Source organism: Epinephelus lanceolatus, chromosome 4, assembly GCF_041903045.1.
Source record: "Epinephelus lanceolatus isolate andai-2023 chromosome 4, ASM4190304v1, whole genome shotgun sequence".
NCBI classification, from domain to species: domain Eukaryota; kingdom Metazoa; phylum Chordata; class Actinopteri; order Perciformes; family Serranidae; genus Epinephelus; species Epinephelus lanceolatus.
The window spans coordinates 17,843,875-17,866,347 of record NC_135737.1 but is presented as its reverse complement, the minus strand read 5'-3'; the positions used below and the strand labels follow the sequence as shown (position 1 = coordinate 17,866,347).

The following is a 22,473-nucleotide window of genomic DNA, read 5'->3' as shown; positions in this document are numbered from 1 at the left end:
AAATGAATAGGTTGTTCTCTACTATGAAAATTGCTAGGCTTCCAAATGTGCTGGGATAGCCGATTACATATAGGCTTGTTCCCACAACTGCCATCAAACTACTGTGATTCCCTGTAACCATTGCACCACACCCACTGAGAGTGAATTTATGACTTAGTTAAGCTCTCTGAAGGCTGCAACAGCTTGCCAGTAAAATGATTGTTAGTCTAGAGGAAGTCATAAATCAAAACAGGCCTCGGTTTGTCATTATCTATTAATACTCTGCCACTCTCGCTCCAGAGTTCTGGAAACAGCCAGAACTTACACGTTCTCGCCTTCTCCCAAGACTGAAAGATTTCCTCTGAAAGATGGAGGTAAAAGACAGCTCAAAGTTTGCTCAGTTTGTGATTGATTTACTCATCTCTCCACAGTCTGCCTCATGTGCTGACAGCTCTGGAGGTGGAACAGTGTTGAACACCTTAATTGAGCTGAATGTGCGGAGCTTAAACGCTGCAGGCACAAACCCACACAATTAGGAAGGACTAATGACGTGGGGTATCACCCATTATTTCTCCAAATAACCCATAGGGCTTTCCATATTTAGTATCACTAAGTCTTAATTAGTGATTAGTAAGATGAAATGGAGTATTTAGTGGAAACGGAGCATCTTCACACAAGCCACAGTATGACAGTATCTGACAGTATCGGCATCTTTTGTTAAAACACAAAAGTGGATGTATATAGGTCATTATTTGAAGATGTGTTTTTGAGATCTTTTTGTTGCTGTAGTAATTAAGAAGTCTTTCTGTTCTTTCAGAGTCAAGATGATATGCATGTCATCCACAACAATCAACTGGGTAAGTCTTTTTTCTTTCCAATTTCAGTAGTAGCAAAATAGGTAAGACTATAAAAAGAAGCAAAAATTAAATGGGTAACACTTATGATTACAATACAGGGGAAATATTTTGTACATGTGGAGTGCTAATGAAATATTAAAGCACAAGGAATAAGGAATAACAAATGTGCATTGAGGAGGAACCCTGAAATAAATGACTTTTATAATTACTCAGTACATATTAAATAATTACAGGGTACAGATAGGAGCCCAGCGGGCTCGTGCCATTTAGCAACAGCTATAATAATGTCATGAAAAGGAACCAACCTACATGTGCTATTTCATAGAAAAATGTATATATAAAGCAAGAGAAGTACACTCAGTAGCGTGTAGATCACTGCAAGGCAGTCGCCCGAGCTGATCGTGGCCACTACAGACGATTCTTGTTACTTCAGCAGACGCGCAGCAGCACGTTTCAGAAGTATCCCAGAAGCTTTAGAGAATACATGCCTTGTCTATTTTTAACAAAGCCACAGCGTGTTGCAGAGCAGATCGAGTTTTCCTGCTCGTGGCACTCTATGTGAAATATATGTAGAATATAATTATGAGGATGGATGTTTTTTAATAACTGAAACACAGGCACAAATCTTTGATCCATGACGCTCGTAACCGGACTTTTAATGGTATTAACTTTGTCTGTAGGCTGCTGCACAACAAAGTAGGAAATAACACTAACTACAACTAAAACAGACAAAGAAAAGATGCTAACTACATAGACTGCTTGCCTACTACAAAAGCTCCACTTCCGAAATGCTCCCGGTATGTTAGACACCATGCCCGGACCAAACGAAACTGGTTGGCAGCCGACCGCTAAAAGCTTATAGATGTATAATAAATTGGAATTGTCCCTCTCTGCTCCCTTACAGTCAAGATGATTGGGAAGATAACAAACACGGGGACTAATTAATCTCCTATCATGCCTGACTTTAGTGTATCATAACAAATCAGGTATGGAACTAATCTGCAGATGCTCCACTTCAAAATGAGATGAAACCTTTTCATGGATGCCAGTTTTTGAGCCAGGACAAAGGCCAAAATGAGGCCTGCAACAGACAATAAGGTTTGTTGTTTTTAGCTGAGCCAATTTTCAGCCAGCCAGCCAGTTAAAAGGAGTGTGAAGTCAGCATTTAATGATGGTATAAAACAGTCAATAAAACAGGTTTTTGAATAATTATGAATCACCGCAACCACGAGAGGTCCTTGAGCATAATGTCATAAATGTGCACTCAAAATATTAGACTGATAAGTCTAGTAGTTTCCAGACACACACTCACATATGCACACATAGACTCAAACACACACACACAACAGAATGCATGATCCCCTACAGGCTTAAACCGAGAATAACAAACAGTACAAAGAAATGTTTCTTATATTCTTTCTTATGTATGTTGTCCAATAAACTCGAATAAATTCAATTTCCGGATAAATGTCTTATACCAGGTTTGATCTTCACATGGATCTTATATTTGACCCCTAAACTACATTACTGTTTTTAGAATTGTCTCATTATTTTATACACAGTTTTATCATTACAGCTAAAGAGATACAGTACAGCTGTCTTTCTGTTGTGCCCTAGAATTATTATGTAAGAGTTAATACTCTATACTATACTATACTATACTATACTATACTATATTATAATCTCTCTCCCAAACACAAAGGTGTCTTCCCTTTATTCAGCAACCTCCAGCAGATAGCCACTGTAATTTTCAGGCAACAATAAACAAACAAAGTAAGTTGTTATTATAGACTAGAATATATTAAACATCTGCTAATATGTTTAATCATCTAGATCAAAGATATTGCTGCTGTCTCTGTGTTCAAAGCTGTTGTCATAGTACAGGTCATATTTTGGTCTCTGTTATTGTGTTCAGTATTTGAATCAGTCTGCATCAAAGGATCTGATTTGTAATGTTGGATGACATTCAAAGGGATGACCTATTACTGAGTATTTCCCAGTTTTAACAGTATGCTCAAAGGACTGAAATACGTTATCACTTGATATGATATTGAAAAGTAGATTTTGAAATAAAATATGTCGGACAGTGTGACATTTGAATAGCAAATGCTGTTAAATTAAATTGGTAAAGGGACTCTTGTCTGTTGCCTGCCTTGAAAATGTAATCTTCAGAGTTCCTGAGACTTTTTCATAAATATAGCCCCATCTCTTTATCAATTTGACAGCAACCAGGAATTTCATAAGTAGAGCAAATAAAAAGATCTCATGCATGCCTTTCATGCTACAGGGGGCTCATATACAATCACCATCTGAGAGTGATTTTCGGGAGCCTGCAGAGGAGTTTGGAGCCAGTTTTCTGGACCTCTGCCTGTTGTTCATTCAACTGGGTCACCACAGACGCAAAAGCACACAAAAGCAACTTCATAATGCTCTCATTTGGCACCTCAGCACAGAGAGGAAATACAAACAGACAGCTATCTGAAAAATGGAGCTTCACTATCTGGCACCGCCATAGTAATTCCCTTTGTCACACCAGAAAAGCTACGCTCGCCTGCAGAGAATATTGTTTGTGGGCAGGAATTCAGAAGATGAGTAAAGGAAAGTCTGGCTTTCTATTGTTTTAACAATACAGCGAACATCAAACGATATATCCGGTTTGTTTATATAAAGGAGCTGGTGACCTTTTAGAAGATATTGGACAGAATCTCTCATACAATAATTCTTTAGGGAGAATACAGGGTGCCAAATCTAAATGCAGTGACGTCTCATTTAAGTCTGAATAAAATGAGGCATTATGAACAGTTTGTATACAATGCACATCTACATTATCACATCATAAAAAGCAGCGTGAGTCCTCTCACCATATTGTGCAGCATGTATTGTTTTTATGCCTCTTTTCCACAGTAACCATGGCTGGAGGCATTATGTTTTCAGGTTGTCTGTCCGTCTGTACATCTTTACATACGTCCCACTCTAGTGAACGAGAATATCTCAAAAAAACGTCTCGAAAGAATTTTTTCACATTTGGCACAAACGTTACTTGGACTCATACAACACTTGGACTCAGCAATGAACTAATTAGATTTTAGGTGGTCAAAGGTCAAGGTTACTGTAACCTTGCATCCATCTCATTCTTGTGTATCTCATGAACACCTTGTGGGAATTTCTTCAAATTTGGCACAAATGCTCTTTGGACTCAATGCTGAACTGATTAGAATTTGGTGGTTGAGATCAAAGGTTAAAGTCAGTGTGACCTCCCAAACATGTTTTTGGCTGCAAGATGATATTGTATATCCAAAAGGTTATAGTAGGTCGACTTAACAGTGATAGCAAAATGTTCTGCAAAAACACTTTGCGGCCATTACTCAACGTCATACTCAGGAACAGAAGGAAAAACATTTGATCAGATACTGAATGGGTGGCATGAATCATGGGTGTCCATCTTGAAACTGTGCTGGTTGTATAGATCTTCTGTGCTGCCAGGGTAAAGATGTGTGCGAGCCATCCATGTTTTCACAGACATGGATTTAAACTGTATGAGAAACTTGACTGGTTCGTGGAGGCATACAACTGCGGGGCAGTAATTCTAGTTTAAAAATGCAACATGCTGCATCTCAACAGCTGAAACCTTGGCGAACATCACCTACCAAAATGCCTTAGGGGAAAAAAATGTTCAAACCAGCCACAATATAAAGATACATAACTGCATAGCTTGGTAAAATATGAGCACTGAAAACATTCTCCATCAGTGCCCAGGGCCCAAAGTCCCAACTGAATGTAGCATAATCTCCTTCAGCACAATCAACAAATGTCTGTTTTCCCACACATTTTCTTGAAGCTTCACAGCGCCAGCATAAATGTTAGCTGACGGAGGAACACGTCTTCAATTGGCCATTAAATTCAGCTCATAGATGTAGAAATATTACACTAAAACTCCATCTCTCTCTCATCTTCTTCTTCTTCTTCTCTAAATTGGTTTATATTCAAGAGTATCAAAACAGCATTATATTCAGCAGCATCACAAAAAACATAATAACAAAAGTCTTCTAAAGCCTTTGGCTGTCGAGTCCAATCCATTTAGCCAATTCACTTCATTTTCAGACTCATGAGTTCAAAGACAAACTAAAACAATAGATGAAATGATGTTTTATTTTCAGTGTCACAGTAGATGAGTCACAGTAATGAATGATAATTCATGGAAAGAACTTTTTCAATTTAACTTTTTAAGTATAAAAGGTAGTTTTAGATCATGTCCTGTGATCTAATTTTTTCTCTAACTCCTGGTTTAGAGCACACATCCTGTATATACATGTGCAGTATATGGAAGTAATGCATTTGGACAGGAGAAGCTGTTAACGAACTGAGGAAAGTCTAAAGTTTTATCCTGATTCAGACATTTTGATGTCTTCTCTGCCGAGCTCAGCTCTTTTAGTAAGTAGATGTGAGGCAATGATGCTCTTATCTCTTATGCAATGTCTAAAGAAGGCAGTTTTGACTAAAACCCTGTTGGCTACTCACCCGGACCACAGTAATGTTTTACTTATTTTGCTATTAGGCTGATTTTATATTCTGTACCTTTTAAATTTAGACATTTAAAGCTGTAGTCAGTGACTTAAAACAATAACATCTTCCATATTTGCTGAAACTGTCACCATAATCACAGTACTAAATGAGACGAAAAAATCATATTCCACCTTTACCTACTCTGTTGCCCTGAAGCACTTATGTTAGCCTAACTGCACGTGAACAAAAACAACCAATCAGAGCCGAGGAGTCTCTACAGCAGCTGTCAATCATGTCAGTCACTACTTGTGAACTGTGGTCAAGCTGTTAAACTAGGCAACGCTGATCAAATATGAATCAAGATTCTGTTATAGCGTTGTCGGTATCAAATGTCTACAGAAAGATTTAAGTAGAGGTTTGACAAAAAAGTCACAGTTCGGTTCAATACCATACAGTGGTGTCACGGTTTGGTACGTATTTGATACAGCAAAAAAGTAAAAATGCCAGAGAAATTTCTTTGATTGTTAAAATTTTAAATTAATGAAAAGTAACATAATTTGGGCTTGTGTTTTTTGTACAAAGCAGGAATTACAGTCTTGCTGAAATGGGCTCGTTAAGGTCTAGGTAAAACAGAATCAGTGATTTCTTATACACATTATACATGTTGGGAAATACTTGTTGAAAATGTGAAAAGGCTGATAATTGTGTGGTACTGAATTGTGGAGTTACACTGTTTAACTTTTTTTCATCAATTCTGTGTCCAGAAATATTTTGGGTGAGCCAAAAAGCCTGCTCGATGACGCACTGCCATCCTTAACATAACCCCCTTCCCTACTATGTAAAAGCTACATTACTACTGACTTTTCTACGTTTCTTTCACCCACTGTATGTCGGCATCAAGTTCGCTACATCCCACAAGCTCTCAGTCTAATAAATACATGATTAAACATCACTGTTACATGCCACAATCATATTAACACAAGCTAAACAGCCGTCACTAACGTACCTTTTAGTCTATCTGGTTGAATCAACTACCTGTTGTGGCAATAGCCGTGCAACAGCTCCTGTTCCCTCATTAGGGGGGTTAGTACTGTGCAGCCATGTGTTTGCTGCAGGCTTAGCTGCTAAAGAAAGTCTGTGGCCACGCAGCGGCTCGTACTTCAGCTCGAGGGTCATGTATGTTACTGTGCTACTGGGTCAGCTGCTAAGGAGAGTCCGTAGCTGTGTGGTGGCTCATGCTTTGGTGTTTTTATCCACCACTCTCTCTCACCATCGCCCTCATAACTCACAGCAAAACCAAAGTGGCTCCTGTAGGTTATTGGAGGATCTTTCATTTCTGGTCTGGTGATGGCATCATTCACCATCTTGCCATGAGTTAGCTTAGCGTAGCTGCCTCCCATTGTGTCTCACTGGAGTGGAATGTTTTGGTTGCGAGTTGAGAGGGGAAAACAACATGGTGAACATTATGTTAAACACAGTTTATGCTGTAATATTTTATTTTCCAGATATAGTTCGACGTATCGTTCGGTTTGTAATGGGTACCTAACAGAAAGCCTTGTACCAAACGGTTCACTATGAATACATGTATTGTTACACCCCTTTATTTTAGTGTACTGTTTACCTGTAATAAAAGACAGATGGTCCGGCTGGTGGGCGGTGCTTGGTACCTTAGTCAACTTTGTCCAACATGGCAGCCTGGTTACAGACTTCCTGATTTTACAGCCAAACAGTACACTAAAATATGGTTACAAAAACATTTGACATTGGCAAAACAGTAACAGAATCTTGATACATATTTGATCAGCGTTATTTTTTTTTATTTTTTATTTTTATGGGGAGACAATAATTTGTGAAATTGGAATAAAATAGAAGGAAATTAAGAAAAGGTTACAATCAGCTTCTAATGCAACATATCTCATGCTCTACTGTTGGTTTTATGTGTAATGCCGGCCTTACACCAAAGAACTTTTCAAGCGATTTTGCTGTTGCAGACAGTGTTGGAATAAAGGGTTTTACCTCACTTGGTGCATGCTCTCGTGAACTTATTATTAACTTATTATGAACTTATTATTATTTGCTGTGAGGTAGCCGTCTCACTCCGAGCAGTCTTAAGTCAGTCTTTTTCTTGTCTTGACATTCAGACAAAGTTAAACATGTTTATTATTATTGTACATTTTAGTCTTGGTTCATGCGTATCTTGAAATTCAATGAGGAGAATATTGTCAATGACCAATAGCCGCGCTCTCTCCATCAAACAAGAAGCAGCAAAGCGGGTAGACAGTAAATATGGAGGGGACTCAAGGGAGGCGTTAGAATGTGAAAAAGTCTTGACTCTCTCATACTGTGGAAAAGGCGGAGGTGGAGTTGTGGAGTGAACAATAGTCAGTGTTTAATTCGGCAGGTATCTGATCAACCAACCGGCACTTATTTTAGTGAGAAATCTCAAGTTTTGAAACATCTCGCCTCTTATCTCCATGGTCTTCTCTTAGTAAAATAATTGCATGCCATAGCTTAGTAAAATAGCTCAACTAAGTTGACTAAGTTCAACTTAAGTTGACAGTTAAGTTGACAAAATCCAAATGTAAAGTTTGTATGCCAAAACAGTTTATTTTTTATAGATGATGTTAATACAGAATTGACAAGAATACTGTTTACATATGATGCCTTTTATCTTGTGTTTTTGTAGAGGTGTGTTTGTGTGGACACATAAGGAATTGATAATGTGTCATATTTCTTTAAGGGTGTTTGGTGTAATATTTTCCACCATGAGCAGGATGAGAAATAATCTTAACAGGAATCTTGAAAATATAGTCTTGCAAATAGTGACCCTGTGAGATCCCCAGTCTTTGCAGACTCTTATAGTTTGTGATGAGAAAGTTGAATTGTCTTTAGATGTTAGAGGTACTGAGAATTTAGTCTTTTAAAAGTATTTTCAAAGTCTTATCAACATTTTGTAGTGTATGGTAGGCATAAGTAGGAAGACAACATAAGACCATGATGCAGAATTTTATCTCTGCTCATTCATCATATTATCTCTTACATAAAACCTCTTGACTGCATTACATTGCGGTCTAGTGGTGCTACATTGGTGGAGAAATTAGTATTTCTGCCTCCTCTACTCTGTTTTTCCTACAGTCTCTTATGGACATGGCCAGGTTCTGTGTTTTTTAGTATGGTTGTTTGTGCTTTGTTTCAAATGTAGAAATAAATCTTTGCTCTTTGACCTTGAGGGAATAGCACCAAAATCAGACGTTCACTGTTGTTGTAGAAAAATAATTGACCTATAGGTTTGGTTCTTTGTATGTAGGAGAAAGAAAAATGTTCTGGCAAACAGCAGATGCAAGGAACATCAACAAAAGCTGTTTCTGAGGTGGATTTTTCTTTTTTAATGTATAAGTGTTTGATAGTTGAGGGCACTGGGCAACTCTGTACCACAAACAATGAATGGTGTTTCTTGAGAGCAGAGAAAGAGTGCCAGAATTTAAATCAGATTATCACTATAACAATAATTACGCTCAGCAAAGCAGTGCTACCGTCTCCTCAGCAGTTGTATTATATTCATGAAGTGGCTCAGAGCCAGCTTCTCCAGGCCAGGGAGATACGCATTGTATCTTCAAGAAGCTACAGTGTTCACAAGATGTTGACTGAACTTTTCCTGCTTACCTACTAACATTCCCTGTGTATTTACTTTCCCTTATTTTCTAGCCTCTCACGTTTTTTAGTGCCTGGCTGCATGCCATCTCTCCTGTTTCTGCCTTTGTTTCTTTATTATTCTGAGCACGGCTGACAACTTATTTTCCAAATTAAAAGAACACCATCCTCAAAAATGTCACAAACAGTGCTGTGGTATATTGATGTATGAGGTATGAAATCATGCGTCTTTCAAAAACAAAAAATCTGCTTTTCAGAAGTGAAGAAAGATTTTCAAGTACTATTATAGATAATTAATGGGTTTCATAAGCAAAACCTGGAATCTGTTTAGTGTTAATTGCCCTAGCTTCCTGAATTATTGATGCTAAGTGACGGTTAAGGCAAGTTCAACTCTCATTAGTCTTCGGCAGGGTTGTCCATAGGGTCATGAACTCTGGAGAACCTCTAATGAGTGCGATGATCACAGATTGGAGACCCCTTTTTTCCCAAACTTTACGTGTTGCGACTGCTGTGTGGTTTTCTGTATGTGTGTTTGTGTGTTACAACTCGGAGAGAATTGTAATGAGCTAACTTTTACAGCAGAGTGACTTTTCCCTCTGATGGCTTTCCCCTCATGCATACTTCACACACACACACACACACACACACACACGCACAACCCTGTGCTTCTATATTTGTAAGGACCCTCAATGGCATAAGGCATTCCTCAGCCCCTTACTCTAACCTTTAAAGAATAGTTTGGATTTTTTAAAGTGGGGCTGTATGAGGTATGGCTGGGCAATATGGACAAAAATTCATATCGTATTGTATCATGGATGCATACCGTTCATATTTTCAGGCTGAATGGCGATACACGGTAAAATCTTGTATTTTCTACGAAAGGGGCAACATGTTTTCAGTTGCTAGTCAAAGCCACATTTGAGATGTCACACACACCTTTATAAACACAGACTGTGATCAAAATTAAATGTAAAGACAGGAATTTTATTCCCCTGTTTGAAAATGTGCAGCTGCACAATATTGATATAAAAATGATATAAAATAAATAACAGGGCTGTACATAAACTGTTTTCACATAGCACTGGAGCTACAGAGGTTTAAAGGTTTGCAGCACAGGAGACAAAACTATAACATGAGTATAAAAGTATCAAGGCCTAAATCCACTGGAGTTTGGAATAAATAAAAATCTTTGTGGTGATAGTTAAAAAGTCGGTTTCCATGGCCTGTCAAATGAATCTAGTGCCAGAAAATGATTTAGATATTGTTACTTATTTAGGCTATTGATCATATTTATGCACATAGCATCAACAGAGAGGCTGAGGGAGAGAAGGAGCAAGAGACATTTGTATTATACACATCTTGAGGCGCTGTCTCCATGTCACCCAATAGACTACAACTGCCAAGAAGAACAGCGACATGCTATGATCCACCTCACACACAAACTAGCAGCGCAGTGCTTGATTGCATGTGTGCTGCAGTATTTTCATCTCACAGACTGATTTAGCATAGCTTGTGCAATATATAATCCGGCGTCGCACCGTAGCATAAGTTAACAGCCAGATTAAACAGAGGAGCAGCTGTGTCTCTCTTAGAGTTGCTGAAAAACTTGTGAGTGAGTGGGGCGGAGTTGTGTGGAGAGTGTGAGAGAGGACAGATACACACTGGTGTGTGTTTTGTAACGCAACTTGATCCTATATCAATATAAGCAGTGTCTAAATTTAGAAATATATTCATATATCATACATAGTCATTATGTTGCCCAGCGCTAGTCTGAGGTACTTATCCATAGTAGGCTTGTGCCGGTTTGAAAATTTTCCAACCGGTTTGATTTAAACCCAAATATCTAACCGAACCGATTTATCGAATTATATACCTAATTTTACCACTGGGGGTCGCATTTGAGCTATTTTTCCCAATAAAAGCCCATTATAGGTGTAATGCGCTTCCAATCCACTAGGTGGCGATAATGCTGTATTAACCGCCAATACACACAAGGTTACACAAGAAGAAGAAGAAGCAGAAGGACATTTCTCTCGCAGCAGCAGCAGATAGCTGAGCGGAGCTGTGGAGTCCGCAGTCCGCGGAGCCTCTGAGACAAACTAAACAAAACACTTGCAGGCTCCTCCATTTCATTTAAAAACATACATAAACCTTATTAAGTTGTCATAATGCATGTTTCAATGCAAGATAAGTTGAATATAGTCCCTTGACACACCACTGATGTGAAAAGCTCCCACCCCCCACCCCTCACCCGGTTTATCTGGTTTATGTGAATTAAACCGGGTGGAGCTCTTAAACCGGACCGAACCGGTTAAACCGGAAATCGGCACAAGCCTAATCCATAGTCAGTATATTATACGCTCCCAGTTTGGACAAGCAGACGAGGCTAACTCAACTAGCAGCAATATGTATTTTAGCCACTTAAAAAAGGGCTTCTCTCTCGGGGCGTCGGTAGCGTAGTGGATAGTGCTGGCGCCCCATGTATAGAGGTGATGCCTCACTGCAGTGGTCGCAGGTTCGACTCCGGCTTGCAACCCTTTGCTGCTTGTCAACCCCCACTCTCTCTCTCTCTCACCCCATTTCACTCTGTCCTGTTCGTTAAAGGCAAAAAGCCCAAAAAATAATCTTTAAAAAAAGGGCTTCTCAAAATAATGAACAGACACTATATTAATAATATTTTCACCACTTAACCTCACCATCAGACAACCCTTTCCTTTGGGGTCCATGTCATTGGTCCGACAGCCCATTGGTCCGACATCCCATTAGTCCAACGGTCGGCGGTGCTGAACGGCTCCCGGCGGGCGTATTTCTATCTTGATGGTGCACCGCGACCGGCTCTGGGTCAGCTGGGAAAGGCTTGAGGTGAAGCAGGCTCACAGCTTATGTGTTTGTCACTTTCTTTTTCATTTTAACCCACACCATGATCTTTTCCTGACCCTAACCAAGTGGTTTTTGTGCCTAAACCTAACCAGACCTTACCCACAGGGCATCATGATGATTTCAGAATGGACTTCGGAACAATGGGTTTAAAATGGTCAGAACAGTGGGCTGTCGGACCAATGGGCTGTTGGACCATGTACTATATTACGCAACAGGTCAGCTGTTTGAGTCAGAAAGTGCTGTTGCGAGCTCCGACTGAAACAAAACTTCACTTTTCTGAAGATTGCAAAGATGGTGCCTGCTTGTATTTCTCTGGGCTGTTTACTCAAAGAAATGAAAACAGCTGTGGCTACTTGCACTGAATGTAGACATCAGCACTCCATCTGCAAGACTGATACAACTTGGCTTTTGCGGTGAACATGTGTCCTAGGAGGATAATGTAAAACCCAACTATTAGGTGAAATTACATCCAAACAGGGTTGTCTGACAGCAAGGTAAAGGGGTAAAAATATTTTGAATACAGGGTCCACATAGACTCATCTTCATGTTTTTAGCTAGGCCTGTTTTTGGGTAACTAAAGTATATTTTGCTGCTATCCCCCATTGACAGCAGTATATTGCAAACTTTCCCTTTAACCCTCACAACTAAATGCCAAACCAAACATGCTTCTAACCTGAAACTTTAAATCAAGTCTGAACCGTCAAACAGGCCTTTAAGGGTCTGTCTGAAGGTGAGGAAAATATCCTAACTTTCCAAACATGTCCTCACTCTCAAGGTCTAAAACTCAAACTGGTTCTCACAAAGATAGAGGTATACACACACACACACACACACACACACACTTCCTCTCTTCTTTTGCAATCGTAGTGCATCTCTCTATCTCTCTCTATTGCTTTGCTTCCTCATTGCACTCCCTTCCTGTCTGCCCCCTCTTTGCTATTTTCCCCTCTCTGTTATACTGAGAGATATTTATGACGCTGACCTTTTCAGCAGTAAGCTGAAAGTTAAATACACCATGCTCTCTATTGATCTTGTGTGAGGCAATTAAAAGTCTGTATTAATATGAGAGGATGGCTGATAGAAAATCATTTTACTTGCTGGATGACACATAGGTCTATGCCACACTAGATGATTGCCTGTAGGGAAGGTAAATTATTTTTATATGGCTAAATCAAACTCTCAACAGCCTAAAAAGTTGGCTATATTGAATTTGGCCTTCCAGATTGAATATCACCGGATGTCTGTGGATTGGCTATTAAATCCTGGTGCTGTCTGGTGTGACGGTCATGGTTAGTTTGGTCAGGAAACTGCAACCCAATTCTCTTCGGTGCAGCATGTCTCTCGGATGCACCGTTTTGGACGTGAGTAAGAGAGAGATGGAGGGGGAATTTTTACGAGAAGGATGATTCTGGGCCATCTTGTCTCGGGGAGTCCAATGATGTGAGTCATTGGAGTGTAGCAGGTTTTACACCAGCACAATCAGCTGCTGGATGAGGAAGTCAGGCCCGCCGACTATGGAAATGAGCTATTGACATCCTCTGTCATCTCTAAATATGTGCTGCCAATGGAGAGCTCTGGATCTGTCATGACAGTTTCATTGTTCCCACAACAGCCTAATGGCCCCACTTGCAGAATCTTATCCCTCTCAACTTTTGCAGGCGTTTGTCATTGAAATTGCACTATTGATCTGCTTTCCCTCGGTGCACTCCTCCTTTTTCTCTCAGAATTCTGAACCAGATTTAAAATGCTGCTCTCCCAAATATATGCATGCATTCATTTGCGCATGTTCACTGTCGGTTTCCTCGCCATGGACAACTGTTTATTAAACTGTGGGGACAGAGATACTCCGGGCTGAAATGAAACATTCCTGTGACAGCTCTGGTGACCACACACACCTGCTCTGTGACACTGATGGAGATGACAAAGCTCCAGGAGTGCCTAGAGGTCACTGTGCTTTCAGCTCCTCTGCCACTTGGCAACGTCTGCCGTCCTGCTCTAAGGAAGTGTCACTATTGATTTGTGCCATTGAGGTGACAACACTGCAGGGCAAGGCCACGACGAGAGCACACAATCTACATTCAAGTGCAGATATTTACTACAAACCTGATGTATGCATGCACACACCAAGAAATACAAATACATTTTAGTTCATCATCTTGGATGGGGCTGCAGCTATCTATTATTTTTGTAATCGATTGCACTATGGACTAATCCATTGATTAATCGAGTAATCGGATAAGAAATACTTTTGCTTTAACAAAGAGCAATAGTTAATGTGCAAAAAAGAAAACAAGACAGGTCTCTTAGATGAACAAGTAATTGGTTTGCTTTTTCAGAAAAATCAACATTTTTATTGCTTAAATTGCTCACTGTTAGACTTCAATGGCTGCTTACCTCACCTGATAATGTTTTTGTTTATTTATACATCATTGTGGGGAGCGTAAGTCTGTGTGTGTGTATGTGTGTGTAAGATCATAATCATATGAATGAAGCTCAGGTTTTTACAAACTGACTGCAGCAATTTATTTTCTGTGGTTATTTCCCTGAGTTAACCAAGTTTTTCTCAAGAGAATAAACTGCTGCAGTTAATTTGTGAAAGCTTAACCAGCTACCACAATGATTTATGTTCTTACAAGGCAAACTTTTGCCAATTTTTCAAACAGCTTTGTGTCACCACAGTGTGGGCAGTGTGTGCAGATGAATGGTGGTTGGCTTCCCTCTGTGCTGCCCTTTCTGCTCATCCACCTGCGGAGGTCCCCGGGTTTTACGTCATCCAGCAGACTTTTACTGGTTGATCAGCGGGGAACTCGAAGTGCTGGCAGCCCAGAGGGACTCAATGCTGCCATTGATGTTATCTTGTGGAAGGTCCACTTCATGAACTTCAGCTAGTTTGGTTTTACAACAGATGGACTGTATTGGATTGCAGTCTTTTCATTTTGTTTCAGCTTGAAATTATCCCAGACTTTGAACACTTTCTGTCATCTTCCTTGGCCTGTCTCCTCTCTTTGCCCCTCACTATATTCTCCTTCTCCTTCCATTTTGAAATCTGCTCTGTCAAATCACATCTTCAATTTTAAGCATAGCATATTTGTAGGTGTTTTCTTTACGTCATGTGTCTACGGCATAAGCGCATTGCGCCAAAGTGATAATCATCCATGTGAAACACAGTGTGCTGTATACAAGCTGCAATCTTCAAGGCTAAAAAATTTAGCCAAAAAATTGCAGTTCCTTGAATGGCCATTTGAGGCTGGCTCCCAAGGTGAGTCAATCACCATAGACTCCCATGTTAAAATGCCCAACTTTACAGCAGAAATAAATGTGTTTGCAACCTGGTTCAAAAAAATATTTGGGTCTCTATAGCTAATTTCAACATTCATGACAACTGAGCAGAGGCAGAATTTTTATATAACTCACCTGTTTGCATTTTATTCAGGCTTGAAGTAATGCATATTTAAGGTGTGGCCGCTTGAGTGACAGGCTGTCTGCAGGGCATCACCACAGTCTATGAGTCAGATCCACCCTTTGTTGATCCACGGCTCCAACCTCTCATCCAAATATGGTCAGTTCTGGCTCCAATAAAACAAGATTTCAAAAAGGGAGTCCACAAACCAATGGGTGATGACACAGGAGCTACATCCAGTATTTTATACAGGCTATGTCTGCATATAGTTATATGGGTTAAACAAAGCTTTGATGCAGATTATTTGCATCAATGATTTTTCAGTAATTGAGTTATTCAAATTTCTCAAACAGTCATTGCAGGCTTACTTGATTTTTTAATCAGTGCGATCCTCTGCCGTCCATGTGCAGAGCTTGCTGGGCAATGACACAAAGTCTTTGCACAGAGGTTACTGGAGACCAGATGGTGATAGCCTTTAAAGGGTGGCTCCATGCATTTAGAAAAGCATCAGATCAGAGGGAGAAAGAGGCAGAATTCTCCTGTGTCTCATTTCATCCAATATATTTCAAGGCTGATACAGTCTCTTTTTTTTTTTTTTTTTTCACGGAGTGGCCTCTGTGGAATACTGAAAGAGTGAGGGGAGACAAACGAACACAAGACTCATGCTTTCTAGTTCCATCAGGCTGGCAAAATAAAATCATCTGTTTCAAGGTGACAGGGGCTTTGGCTTCATCTCCCCAGGAACCTTCAATCTCTTTCATTCGAGGCGTATTATTTTCAGCCAAGAGGCATCCTTTGATAATTTCACTTAACCACCGAAAAAAGAGCTTTGTGGCATGTTTGGCAGCAGGGTGCTGCTTCACATCTTTGCCCTACTATTAAACAGATGAATTGATTGCACACTTTCACCTCTGGTAATACTGCTATTAATACATCCACAGTTAATACTGATGGTACTAGTAGCACAACCTCGGTGGCAACTGTGAAAACGGAACATTCATGCAAACATTAAATACACTCCATAAAGCACTCGGAGTCACCCTAACAACCTTTGCAATGACTGCAAACTCCCCAGCAAACACCTGGCAACATCCTACCCAAGTACACTAGCAACTGCCAAGTAAAAGTCAAAAAGGCAAGCAAGCTTATATTTTCTAAAATACAACTTTGAAAGTAAAACATCTATAAGCAAAGAAACCTTGTACGCTGAGTCTGATGCATTTTATTGCTCTAGTTGTAACGAGACAAAAGGTACCACCCTGGCTATCACCACTCTCTGCCTGTGTTTTGCATTTGGCATCGTGGCCGCCTGAGTTGTGAAGTGCTTCTGTGCAGCTATTTAATCGCACTCTGCTGTGAGTATCATTGTTGCTGTTGTGTATTTCTGGATAGGCTAACATTACCTTCTCTTTGTCGTGGAAGATTTCAAGAAGGACATCCCTTCCATATATTCCACTCTCTGATTACAGATGTATGTGTCCTGCAGGTTTCACCACATTTCCTCCCTTCCTTTCCAGTCAAACAGCTCTCTAATGGCTTTTGACGGATGTGGAAAAACGCAGAAAAACAAATCTGTTCCAAAAACTTTAATGATGGACAAAAGTTTTGGAGTCAGCGTGTAAACATGGTTGACACAAAATGAGTCATATTTATTTTTAAACGTGGCAGTTGCAGGCGAAACATATGGACTTGGTGTGAAAATACCTGAAGAATCACACCAGCAGCTCTGTGAGGCTATACTCAGGCTGTAATTAGTGGTGCTTTGAAGAAAATTCAAATGAAGGCATTGATGATGGTGCTAGAGAAAAAGTCAGAGGGTCACCAAAGTGAGATTCATCATATGGGGACCATTTAGAATATGGAGTATAACAACTTATTTAATGAACTACTAGAAAATGTGTACAAACCAGAAATTTGATTTTAAATTTAAAAAAAAAAAACAAGAAAAAAACAAATGTTTTCAAAGATGCTATTTACAGATGTGCACCAATCTGGCTTCTCCCTGACTTTACTGGACACTATATAGTCGCTGAGGTACACAGCAAAAACATAGTCAAGTCTGGTGTGCTGCCCTGCCACTGGAGCAGTCAAAGCTTCCAGCCCTGAAGACCTGAAATATTATTGGTCACATGACACACCAACAATGACCTTACAACCATGCACAGTCGTTATAGCAATCACCTAGCAATCACCTAACAGCCATCTATCAGCACCCTAGGGACAACTTCACACACTCAAGCCTAGGCACCCCCCAACACCTGAACATCTTCTTACAATGCCCTAGCAATGCGAGGGCAAAGTGTTAATCATGTATTCTTATTCATATTCCTCTCAGTCCAGGGAAATCCTTGAGTAATCTCACCTATTCACTAAGTGTTTTGTGGCATCCTTGGCACAGAGGCGTTGTTTTAAATCTTTGCCCTATAATTAAATACAGGTAGAGGTATCGATTACACAGTTGTAATCTTGCATGGACTGCCATGTGTGTCAAGGGAGTGCACAGAGGTGATGTTAACCTGATAGGAGAAGGACACAGGAATGATGGAGGTGAAGAGGAGCGTTATAACAGGATTTTTCCTTTTCTCCCCGTTGTTTGATGATTAATCGAAACCCATTAGTGTGGAGACGAGGCCAGTGAATTCACTCTTAATTAGTTTCTTTTTTTACCCCTCATTCTCCTTTGCTTTGACACAGGGCGTAGGCACTATCTGCACAATGAGGGATTGGCAACCTGCTTATCTGATTTTGCTGCGAGTCTCGTGCAGCTGGCATTATTGCTGTACTGTGCAGTATCAGGAGGCTGGTACCTCACCTGGGGCTTTAAAATGCACTGCTTTATGTGAAACCAGATGCACACACACGTACCCGCACACAGTGATTCATTTAGCAAACTCAGCAGAAGGACATTTAGAGGTGGTGTAGTGGTATTCACTCTTTAAGCTCAGCTCTCGGCGGAGGTTAGATCTGTTGGGGAATGGACATGCTGAGATTTAGCAAGTAAATCCAAACCCCCCCCCCCCCCGGACCACCACCACCGCCACCACGGCTCCAGGATCAATGTGATCTTTGTTATGAGCACAGCAAAGGAACGACACACCCACCAGCACTTAATTAAAAAAGATCTGACACAGATACTGTTCTCTGACACAGTGTCTACCCCTGACCCTGCTGCTAATATCTGAACCCAGGGTGGGAATAGGTTCAAGTAGTGTAATTGAGGAGGAGGCAATCCATCTAATCCTGCCATTGTCAGCACTCGCCCTTCCCCTTTTCCCTTGTATTGCTTTTGCACTATTCCACAGGGAAGATTATAGACCTGTCAGCTTTTACTTATTTATGTTTTGAAACACTAAAACACCCTTTGTCAGCAAATTAGTCAAAAGCTTCATGGGAAAAACTCCTAGTAATCATAATTTATGATATGGGGCACTTTTTATGACTATATTTTGTACAGATACTTAAGCAGCTAATTAAAATGTTTAAAGCAACTCAAAATTATTTGGCACAAAGCCTGTTACTGTATGTTTGTTTGAGCTCAAATTAATTCAAAAGTATACACAAAGAAATCCCAGCACATCCTCATTACCGGGAAGTTTCTGAGCTGCCTGTCATAGCAGGAAAACTGTGCAGCTCTGCTTTTCTTCATACTTCACACCTGGATATTGGCTCCCGCCTCTCAGCTCTAAATCCTTGAAAAGCCTTTTTGTTGTCACAGTCATTCCAGCCAGGTGCTGCAGACTTGAGGTTGATGTGAGGGACAGCTTACAGGATTTAGGAGTTGTCAAATGTAATTGTACAGAGCCAAAGACAAAATGACAGTTTTTTTTTTTCATTCTCCCCTTCCCCCTCCCCTCGTCCCTTTGGTCTAGTTTTGATTGTACTGGTCGTGAGAGCTTCAGGGTTTATGTGGACGTGTTTGTGCAGCCAATGTCATTCTTCACTGAGCTGTGTCACTATTACTGCCCTGTAAATGGATTTCACATGAAGAGGAGTTGCAGCGAGTGGGGCCGATGACAAGGATGGTATCTTCACATGTTATCAGCACTGAAGTGGCCTGATGGTTTTTACACTGACATTATTGATCAAGTGGGGTCCCTGTTAAAAAGATACTTCATTCACAAAATGTTCATTTGTAAATCAGTTAGTCATGTTGTGTTGCTTTGAATTTGTGAAGAAGACTTGTTTTTCTGGCATGCCTCCACTGAAAACAGCAAACATATTCATGTATTGATTGGTTGGGGACCACGCCTAACAACAAAATATCAAAACATCTGTTTACAAACTCTCACACAACCCGAGCAGTATAATCCAAATCTCATTCATCCAGTAGTATGCTCAGTATCTCTCAAACACTAAATTTCGTTAAAAACTTACTGTTTAAAAATGAAAGTGAAACTTATCTATGCTCTCTTCAAATCTGCGGCCAGTTTTTCTAGGGAAACTGCATTTGTTTGGTAAGCACCGAGCATACAAATGGACTAAGACTTAGCTGTGGGTGACATATTGATTATACTGGATGTATCGCAGCATGTTCCATGTGGGATGTATAAAATTACTATATTGTGAGCATCAAGTATAAATTGTCATGTTTTTTTTTTTTTTTTTTTTTTTTTTCAAGCTTCAAGCATGAGACTCTCTCTTAAGGCTCTCTCCCTCTAACAGACAAAAAAAACAAACTCATAAAAATGATACGTCACACACACTCCTCCACCCATCCAGACCACTCTCTCCTTGGCGATAGTGTGAGCAGGTGAGGCAGGTGTTTTTGTATCTGAAGGGCTCCTAACCACGACCATAAAGCACCAGTGCAACTTGCAAATATTATTAATATACAGACTGGAGAGCTGTTGGTTTGTTTCCCATTCACAGTGAATAAATCCTCAAGTTTAATGGCACGGTGGTAACAGTTTAACTTTCTGCTAACCGCTAACATCTAACTGTGACTGGGAGCTTCAAGATCATAGCAAAAACACTTCCGGCCCAAGACAAGTGGAGTACTTCAGAATAAAAGCACCAGTGGTTCTACTTTGATTTATTTCACTTTATTGTAACAGCACTATGTTTTACTTTAATATACAACAGTAGCTACTTAAACTTTATTGTAACTTTTTATTTAGTAGTTTAGTATTTTAGTAGTTTTGAAGAAAACTATATCACAAACTGTATCACAATGTATCCTAAAAATATTGCAATACTATGTATATGCCATATCATCCGTTCCCTCTTGGATTATGCTGCACAGATTGTGTGAGAGTTTGTAAATGCATGCTATGTCATAGTTTGCTGCTGCTGAATGTGATTCCAAATAAATCAATAGATCAATATGTTTGCTGTTTTTGTGTAGGCATGCAGGAAAGTTTTCTTTTGAAATTCGATTGAATATGGCATGACGGTCATTTTGTGGGTGAAGTATGCCTTTAATCTTGGCCTTAACATGCAGTTACAACGCTAAGTTTTACTGCCACTGCACTTATGTCGTTCAGTCGGAAGTGGACAGCTGGGCCGTGTCAACCTTTTGGGTGTTACTGCACCTCAGAGGAAGACTCCTCTGACTGCTAATCTTTTATTAAGCAACACAGTCTGGGCTGTGACATTTACATACTCTTTCCCCGAGCCAATTAAGCTCTTGATGTGCTGGTTATTATCACCAGGCCAATAATGGAGATTAGCAAAACCACCTCAGTTATTCAGACCGTGGTGCTTATCTTGTCTTGCTCTCAGAAGGTCATCGATTGCCATGATCCTTTCCCACAGTGTGTGAGCAGTCTCACATCTCTGTCCTTTGTGCTCCTCCAGACCTGCGGGAGATAGTGTTTGTCATCCAGAGTCAAAGCAACTCCTTCCATGTGAGGCAGGCAGAGAGACGGAAAGCAGACCTACTGAAGCAAGCGCACGGTCTCACAGAGGTAAGAAAACATGCTTCACCTATGCACACGTTATTATTTTTGAAGACCATGTGAAAGCTCACATACGTTTTAGAAGACATCACTAGCAGCAAACATCATATCTGAATATGAGTTGCTGTGAGCTGCAACAATCCTTTTGATTGGAAATCCATTTGGGAGAAAGAACTCCTAACATAATTTCACTCTGTAGAAATAAACTTTACCAAGTGTTTGCCATGTGTTACACAGTTACTCAGTACTGATAATTTTAAATATTGAATGATAGAATGAAGAATTATTCATGGTATCCTTCATATTAAACCTCTTTCATCGAAAATATGAAAGTGTGGTTTGAAATATGCAACATTCTCAGCTCCTGGCAATAGTAAATGATGTTCTTACTTATAATTTTATGTATTTAGGAAATGCAGACATTTGTGCAGCTTTGATGCTCAGATATGTATCCCTCTTCCCAACAAATCAACCTTCCATTTCTGGCCTCTTGTAGGTAAATTTTTAATGAGAAGTGATGATCATCCGAAGGCATATGTTCATAAGTAATTCCTGATTAGAATTCAGATATTCCAAAAAATGGCTGGAGGAAAGAATAAAACCTTATTCTCTCCTGGGACTTCAGCTCAGTATTTCATGCAATTTGTGAAATAACAGTAAGTAAATCAGCATTATGTCAAAGGAAGACACGCAGTACGTTTACAGGTCACAGTGCCTTTTTGCTTCTGTTCATTGAATCTCTTCAGAGCCAGATGAAATGTGGTGTAATACACGAGATATATTCCGTGTGGTTAAATAGTGAATGCAGCATCACTAATGACAATATTACAGTAAATTAGATGAAGGAACTGCACGCTGTGTTTCCTGCAGCAAGAGACCAATTTAGATCCCCTGTTTGGGTTTATATTTCTGTGGTCTTGGATTTGTTGTTGATGTTGTCTCTGTCTCCTCCGCTGCTGGATTTTGCATACCTTTTTATCTACATTATTGACTGGCTGTACCATACAGAAAAAAAAAAATAATCACAGTGAATCATTATTTCTCCTTTTAGTGCTCTTTTTCTCGTTTAAAAAATACTTTGTGTGCCACACAATTTAAATCATGGATGCACCGATCTGACTTTTTTAGTCCCAATACCCACACCTGGGCTTTTGGTACACCGGTGTCTCATTAATTAGCTGCATGCCTCACTGGGTGGAAGTGACCAGGCAACATTAGGCTTGACTTAAAGGGATATTTTGCTCATTTTCAACTAGCTTTGTATCATAACAATGTGGGTGGTATCTGTAAATAAACTGTGATAAAT

At 39.9% G+C, this 22,473-nt stretch overlaps 1 protein-coding gene across 2 annotated transcripts in view; it reads left to right on the top strand.

The window, feature by feature from the left end:
• Positions 1-22,473, top strand: part of b3glcta (beta 3-glucosyltransferase a) — a 91,230-nt gene that overhangs the window by 30,924 nt on the left and 37,833 nt on the right. For both annotated transcript variants that reach the window (XM_033631053.2, XM_033631054.2), the window contains exons 3-4: positions 797-836; positions 21,067-21,176. In XM_033631053.2, the coding sequence (XP_033486944.1) occupies positions 797-836; positions 21,067-21,176 (150 nt within the window). The remainder of the gene's footprint in view (positions 1-796; positions 837-21,066; positions 21,177-22,473) is intronic.